The sequence below is a fragment of the Gallinula chloropus genome (genome assembly GCF_964237585.1).
Source record: "Gallinula chloropus genome assembly, chromosome: 21".
NCBI classification, from domain to species: domain Eukaryota; kingdom Metazoa; phylum Chordata; class Aves; order Gruiformes; family Rallidae; genus Gallinula; species Gallinula chloropus.
In genome coordinates this window covers 1,230,007-1,238,613 of record NC_140106.1, presented here as the reverse complement: position 1 = coordinate 1,238,613, position 8,607 = coordinate 1,230,007, and the positions used below count along the sequence as shown (strand labels likewise).

At 37.8% G+C, this 8,607-nt stretch overlaps 1 protein-coding gene across 1 annotated transcript in view; it reads right to left on the bottom strand.

Annotated features, from left to right (window-relative positions):
- Positions 1-4,184: 4,184 nt before the first annotated feature.
- Positions 4,185-8,607, bottom strand: part of LOC311199704 (DNA mismatch repair protein Msh3-like) — a gene marked incomplete at both ends in the record, with an annotated part of 50,533 nt that continues 46,110 nt past the window's right edge. The window contains 2 exons of the mRNA XM_084273842.1: positions 4,185-4,293; positions 7,348-7,522. Coding sequence (XP_084129968.1) covers positions 4,185-4,293; positions 7,348-7,522 — 284 coding nt within the window. The remainder of the gene's footprint in view (positions 4,294-7,347; positions 7,523-8,607) is intronic.

Below are 8,607 nucleotides of genomic sequence, written 5' to 3'. Positions count from 1 at the left end.
AGGCAAGGAGAAAAATCTAGAATGTAATTAAGGAAGTCATCAAGCTTGTGCATCAGTAGCTGAGGAAGAAACTAATATACGGTTCAAGGGAAGGATTTCCACACCAAGTGTGCTTAGCCATGTACAGTGACAAATGAAGCATTGTCAAAGTGAGCAGAGTTCTATAATTTTGGTAAGAGAATTTTTAGTACAGGACTGTACCAAGCTGGGTAAATCCAGAGCTTCTCCTAAGCAGAGCTACAAAACAAGGACCGTCAACAGCACTGGACTGATGTGGTTCTAAGACCCAAATAAGTGGTCTCACAGCTGAATCTTATGCTTACCTACCAGCTGGACTGGTAGGTCCCCCAGAACTGAATTGGGATTTAACAAACATTTGATTTGGGTTCAAGTGTCAAGGATTTTGCAGGGAGGTGTGAGGGAGGCTTTGAAAACAGATGGGAACATGATGCTGTGATGGTAAATTTCCGCTTGCTGTGGCCTTTGCGTTTAGGAACAATTAAAAGGTGATGAGAAGCATCCAGTCCATTCATGGGCTGTAAAACTGGAGAGGGGGAAGAGGCAGAGGGCTCAGACTTACATTTCAGATTGCTGTCCAAGACTGGCAGTGCTGGTGCTAAGATTTGGAAGGAGACTGCAGTGGCCACCTGGGGTGAGAGTGGGGAGGAGGCCCTCCAACAGCCATTCTAGCAGTGTGATCCAGATTCTGGAGCAGCGTCCTACTTCTCTCAGTGCAATGCAATCTACCAAACTCTTATCTCCCTATGAAACATGCACTTATGTCAGACCTGCAAGAAATTCAAATAACTGAGTTAAATTCTCACTGAATTTTACATATAGTAGAAATATTTGGATGCTTTGCTTTCCCACAGATTTGAATAAATAATACTTTCATTGCAGTGAACAGACTGAACTGCAATACCTGACTCAGATGACATTTCAGTGATCTTTAAATTCATTTATACGGGTTGTAAACTGATGTGGTAGGTAAATTAATGTAATTTCTATAAATACTTCTGGAAAACTTTGTGATACCTGGGAAAATCCTCTTGAGAGTTACTTCAGTGAAAGGCACTGTATGCCAGTAAGAAAGGTAATTGCTACTGGTAATGTGTTTTACTTTGGGTATTCTATAATTACGTTCTTACATAACCAAACACAAAAAGGCAGTGACAAGTGTACCCAGCCCTCTCTCGCCTTCTCTTCCATCCAAACCATCTACCAGTTTTTGTTGCTAACCTGTGGCACTGCGGTTTCTAAAGGCAATAACATTCCAGACAAGATGCACAAAGGCATTAAAATTTATATTTCAAGAGCAGGGGAGAGGAAACAGTGGGAAAGCCTAAGGGAGTGATGAATACTTCAGGAAACCAGGTAAAAGCCATCAAGTGCTAAAGTCTTTCGGGGAGACCATACCTTTATGTATAGTACAAATCTGTATTTTTCACATCAGTATTACATCTTACTATTGTCAGTAACATGCTGGCACAGGCAGGAGGAGCCAACACTGTGCAGGTTCCCAAAAACATTCCTATTTTGACAAAGATATTTAGACATTCTTTTCTTGAAGGCGACCTCCAGAAGAGCACGAATTCCCACTACAACCAAGCATGTTCTGTGTATGGATCACTCTTCTTTAGTCTTGCAGCTGTCAGCATGAAAGATCCAAACTTGCTGACTCAGCACTGGGACAAAAGGTTTATTTCTCTGGTTTAAAAACTGGGCACATGTTTAGGATTGTACCACCTACCAAAAACCGTACTTCAAACTGTCTTTATGATGAAACTGAGTGCGCTGGAATTGAAAAGAAAAGAAGAAAGGAGAAAAAAAGGAAAACACAAAAGAGGCTTCTCATCTTTCCATCTCTTAGAACTCCTGCTATGACAGACACGCAAGTCCCAGCTTACAACAGCCAAAAAACATGGAAAAAAACCCCAAACCTCCTACAAAATTAATGCCTTTGCAGGTTTTCCAGCAAGCCTTTGTTTCTTTATATCCCTCTAGTGTTCTGTGCTAGCAAAGGCCAAGGAATGTCTGTCTGGCTGCCTGTCTAGACTACACCTAATCTCATGCTCTGCAAATGTACCCAAGTGAGGTCTGAACTCGTCACATCCCAGAGTCATCACACTCACGTGGCACTCACCCTGCTAATGAGGGTGGCTGCTCCACGTCATCAGAAGCAGCTCTAGATGAAGTGGCACTGTACTGTGTGATTCCTTACAGATGTATCCTAAAATCAGCAGCAAACACATGTAACAATAGTACGCCATCTCTTCAGAGTGCATCCTCAAATGGTTGTAACTTTTTACCTATCTGCTAGGAATCAGCAGAGAATAAAACAGTGGCTTTAATAATTAGCCTGCACATCTAGAAATAAACCTTACTGGGACAGCAAGATAAACTCTGTTCTTGAACTGAGCAGGGCTAAATTCAGAAGTTATTTCTAATACGATCGCAGGCATTAAGAGAAAAGCCTGCTGTAATTGCTTTGCTCTTGATAGTATGAAGGGGCCAGTAATAACATGTCCATTTCTCCATCCTTAATTGTATTTCTCAATTCTTTTCAGACTTCATACAGGTGTAGTGGGTATTTTTTTCCTTGTCAGAGGCACAGTTTGAATGCTCCCCTGAGGGTAAAGAGAGTCTCACTAAAGGCACATTTAGCACATATGGGAATTCAGTAATGGCTTCTTTATTCTCTTTGAAGACTGTGGTCACAAGTCCTGAGTTCCAATGCACCACAGCTGTGTGCATTAATAATGGAGTATTACACTCATTGTGCTTCACAACATGTGGCAAAGCTAAAAACACTTGGGCAACAACACCTTAAAAAACTGCTTCCTTCTTCAGCTCTTCTGATTTACATCAATACACCACACACAGCAGAAGCAGATGCTTGTATTAAATAGATGCTGCTATTTGAAGCAGACAAACTATGTATTTTTTTTAATTATGCTTTGTCATCTGAACTATCAGGAAAAAATCTTTGGTGCAGGTTAGCAATTGTTTTTCACAGGTAAAAAAAATTACAAGCTTTTCTGCATGAAGTTCTCTCTATTGGAAAGGCTAATTCAATCCCATGTGATATCACTACTTCATCTCCATCTGACATGCATTATTCAGAAAAAAAAATATAAACTGAAAAAAATTAGAAAGGTTCAGCTGTCTCCAAGATCACAAAACCTCATTTCATCAAGACTATAAAAAGACTAAAATAAAGACTATATTTTATTTAATTTCTTTCCACTTTTTTTTTTTTTTTTTTAAACACAACAAAGTATTTACCAAGTTTTAAGTGTCTGGACATCACTGTCCACTTTCATAGCAAGTGGTTATGTCTATAAAGGAAAATCAATTGGATATCACACTCAAAATTTAAAAAACATCATTTCTGTTTTTCAACATGTTTCCCAGCTTTACTCTGCATTTGACAGAGCACAGGGGATGTCAGTTGCATAGTCTGAATTGCCTTTTTCATCTCATCTTATGGTACTCCAACATTATTTAGGGTATGTCAGTCTTCAGACCATGCCAATATCAGAAGCTGAAGCTGAAAAAGAAGCAGGTATGCGTAAGAATGAAGAGGAAAACCAGTCAATGTGTGTTTTGTGCTGCTGCTTTGAGAACTACTAGTTGCACCATCTCTCCTATCCAGCCACACACTGTTCGTAATTCATGGTGCATGTTAGAGGGTGATCTACAAAACCAGTGATTTTTAAATGCATTAATACTAGAACAAACAAACCAACAAAGTCTCTTTATGGCAGTCATTTACCAGTTGCACAGCAGTATAGCATAGTCAAGACTCAGCTACATTTTTGCAACACAGAGGGATTTTTATAGACATTGAAATGTGATAAATTTAAAAGACATTATTTTATTTAAAAATATTTGCCAAATTATTTATCAACGTAATTTTTCTCTTGTTTTCTAAACATATTAGAAACCAAATCCAATGCCACTAGACATTTTGCATTAAAGGAAAAGGGTGAAAACACTTCAGGGAGGAAATGTGGAGTGAGAAAGATACAATCAGGAAGTGGGTGTGGAGCATCATATCACAATGCATCATCTCTTATCTCTCAAAAGGCAGAAAAGTCAGCTTAATGCACCTATAATCTGTTTGTCTTCAGATCTGTATTTTGCATCCCCAATATTTTCAATCTTTAAGCATGATTTGAAGACTAAAAACTGTCCTTTCTTTCATCTTCAGGTTCACACATACTTTTCCATTTCTGTAGTTCCTGAGAATCATTTCTCTGCCATACTTCAGCAAAGCACTTTAGCCTTTTCCTGGAAAAAAGGGGGGTGGGGGGCAAACAAATATCAGTCAGAATGTGGAAGTATTTTTAAATTAAACACATCAAACCTTGAAAGCCCTATAGTCTTATGCAAAATTTTATACACAGTCAAAACCAGCAGTTTGCACAGTTTAAAATGTTATGTGATCTTTAAACAATTAGTTAACATTTCCAAACATATTTATTCCAGCTCTGTCAGTCAACAATTTAATTTTACAGCTAACTTCAGAGCACTAGAAACACTGATGAGATGAAATAGAACACTGAGCAAGAGCAAAGGCAACAAACAGCATTGTAGTTTGCACTGTTTAATTTTCAGCATTCAATTCCAACAAATGTGCATTAGTAGAACCATAAAGAGATATTTTCAATATCAATGAGTAGACACATCCTTCTGTGTTCTTTTTTTAATACTTTTTGATTTAAAAAGAGCTGACACAAATAACCACAGGATGTTTAAAATAGGTTCATACATTCCTGATGACAAAGATGTCAAGACTGGATGGAATTACACAGTGGATTTTCTTAAATAAAATGAATGTGTTTTCAAAACTAAGGCAAGACAGCTAGCCTGTGGGTATTGTTACACCACAAGTATACTGCTACGAAGAGGTCTGAGTTTTATTCCCAAGTTCATGATAATTTTTATTTCCTACCACTGATATGTCATGCCAAACTCTGAATTTGTTAATGCCTCTTTTGAGGAGAAGGTATAGGAAAATACTCTGGCATTTAGATGACATCATGGTCATAAGGGAAAATAAACAGGAATATACAAAAGCAAGTATTTCTATCATGACCTACACGGGAGAACTGGAAAAATTAATACAATCATTTATACTCTTTGAAGTCATTGGACATAATAGTTGTTTGTTGGGATTTTTTTTTCCTTTGTCATTGACTTGAGCTCCAGGTTTATACAGCTGCATGAAGTTCCCTACAAAGTGTGTGCAAAAGGTCTCCAGTGAAGGAATAACCTGCTACAGGTCAAATCTGATGAATTACCAACGGATGTGCCTTGGATGTCCCTTGTCCCTCACCCCCTGTGTAGCTCACTGTCCTTCAAGGGAGAAGAGAAAGCGTCAAACATCACATGGTGTAAGCTGGTCTCAGAGGCAGCAGGTTACCCACATCTGATGGACTGACCCCAGCCCCCATCCTCTTGTGTTGCTGGGGGAAGAGGGAGAGAAATGGGGGGTGGAGTTGAGCCTGGGAAGATGGGAGGGGTGGGGTTTTAAGATTTGGTTTGATTTCTCATTACCCTGCCCTGTTTCAGTTGGGTAATAAATAGGTGCATTTTATTCCATGTTGAGTCTGTTGTGCCCTTGGTGCTGATTGTGGAATGGTCTCTCCCTGTCCTCATCTCACTTCTGAGACTCTCATTAGATCTCCTCTCCCCTGCCTAGCTGAGAAGGGGAGTGACAGAGCGACTTTGGTGGGTGTCTGGCCTCCAGCCAGGGCCAAACCACCACAAGTACAGAAGCAAATTCTATACCAAAATCTAAAATAGAGACAATCGCTTACCTACCTATTCAAAAGCTGAACAACTGGGCACAATTAAGTCCCTTAATTAAAACTGGCTGGTCAGCCCTCATGCTACCCCTCCATGGGCACTGTAAATCAATCTTCTCATGACATCACTGGATAGTAGTTTTACTGCCCACAGGCTGGAGACACACTAGAACTCTGTGCCCTGTCCAAGGAATATGCTAGCATGATTTTCACAGAACAAAGTAATACAAGCTAAATGTACATAGAGTATTATTTTGCATCTTAATTTTATTACACAGTAACACTACCCTTCCAGCTCATACTCTCCCCTTTCTGGAAAACATTTTTTTTCCTTGATTTTAGAACCCCACATAACAACAGAGTCAAGTCACTGCTAGTAATTTGTTGTTTTACTTTTGTCAATTATGGGCTATTCTTTCCAATTAACAGAAGCCACCACATTATTTTTCCCACAAACTGTCATGTATCATCAAAAGAATTATTTTGCTTTTTGAAAAAGGGATAAAAACTGGTGTTAAGCACTAAGCACTGTTCAGTTTCAAAAGAACTGCTTGCACCTACAAGTAATTAGTACTCAAAATTTTCTCATACAAAATTATTCTGTCAGGATTAGTTACAACCACCAGGCAACAAGGATGTTAATTTATTATATTCCTGAAGGTTTACTGATAGGACTGCCACTGAAAACAACAATAACAAAAAATTCAGTGGAAATTAATATGAATGCTCGCACATACTTATATCTAAACTATATATATAATGTTACAGGTTTTATAGAGGTGATACTATTTGACACACATAAGAATTTTCATAACTAGTCTCTATATAAAGTGCATAAGCTCCTAAATGAAAAGTGGTTAGCAGAAAGATACGAAAACGCCCAAACTTTCAGTAAATTTTTGTGTGTTGTGTCGGGGAGTGGGAGGAGGAGGTAAACAAAATAAATTATAAATTATTAATACTTAAAATAAATCATAAATACTTAATTTTTTAAGTTAAACTGAAGAATATTCATCTCTATTGTATTATGCAAATACAAGTTCCACGGAGAATAATATCCTTTCCAAATTAAATATATTAATATTTTCACTATCGCTGGTAGAACAGAAGAGATACTAGATGTGAGTTATATTCTAAATATTAAATACATGTTTAAATATTTTCTCTGAAAACAGAGAAAATACATACATGAAAGCATACATTACGTATTTAGCATAAGAAAAAAACCCCCCACAGTTTATTCCTAATGTTAGCTCAACATGCATTTAGTTTTTTCCAATCCTGTTTCAGAGAGCAGCAATTAACCTCTGACATAGTATCTACCTTTTAAATCTAAAGCTTTGATTGAAAGAGAGAGCACGATTTCCCTAAGATTTTTTTTTTTTGAGGTTTGTTTCACTGTCTTCCCTGAAAAGTAGAGGAGGGTAGCTGAAGTAGTTCTTACTGTACATTTTTTAATGCATACTGTGTGAAATGTTCTTAAATTCATAGCTGAATATTCATTGAGGAGAGGGGAAATCACAATTGTTCTGACCTTTTCATATTCACTATCCTCTCCAACTCCTTTGATTTGTGAGCTGCCTTCTTCAAGATTTCTTCAGGAAGATCTGCCAGTTTGGCAACATTTAGCCCATAACTCCTTGCAGAGACTCCTTTAGTGATTTGATAAAGGAAAGTGATAAATTCAGGATTCTCTTCGTGTTCAAATCCTAAAAAATAAAACCAACATGAGAAACTATTATGTTAATAAAACACAGCAGACCAAAGACTGAAATGACAGAGACTGTGGTCTCATTGCCATTCATGCTTCAGGTATGATTTCTTCTGTTTTACCTACCCATTGTGAGAATGAAAAAACTCTTAAATAGATGTTTACCTGGTGTCTTTTTTAGCAGACTTATCTCTGTGTGTCAAAAACTGTACGTCAAACTGATGAATTATGTTGCAACTGGGACACTCCATCTCATGTCTGCTAAGCAATGACAGTGTCAGTAACCTATCAGTCAAGAAGTCCATAACCACACCACATTAAAGAGCTTCCTGCCTACCAGGAGGCTGAAAGCCATAATAAATGCTTAGAAAAAAATACAAGTTGGGATGGTGGATCCTCTGCTAGGGGGGTTTCTACAGGATGAAAAGGTACAAATGTAAAAGACATCATTATAGGTCCTATGACTCCTTCCTTTTCCTCCTAAGACATCCTTGTTGCAACTCTGCACAAGCCAGGCCTTGTGTAAAGACCAGAAACTCTACAACATCATTCACTACCATTCACTTTTCTGTTTTAAGATTGCAAGATTTTGGAACAATGGACATTTCCATAACTGATAATGACTCAAGGTGAATTGAGTTATCTAAGTCAAAGATTGGGAAAAAACAGGCCATAAAACTCACCTTAAATGAAACAATTAAAATGTTAAGACAACAGAAGCTAAAGTTATAGAGTAAGAAACACAGATGCATTTTTGCTCACAGGCTATTGTGTCTCTCTGTAGCAAAACTGTAAAGACTACATATAACCTGAAGGTTCAGGTAAAATAACATTTAAGGTAGAAATGCTGAAGCAGGACAGAAACATGAAATAAGACAAAGTGAAACATAAATGATAGGGCTTTGTGGACACAGCTGTTAAGGACTAGTAAGTACTGAATGTTGGTAACATCTCAGTTGTATCATGGGATCAAAGATCAACACTCCAGTTAATGACCTTTGTGAGCAAAGGACATGCTGATGCTCATATCAATTCTTAAATATTCCTAAGAAGAATTCAGGCAAAGCAGGAAAACCAGAATAC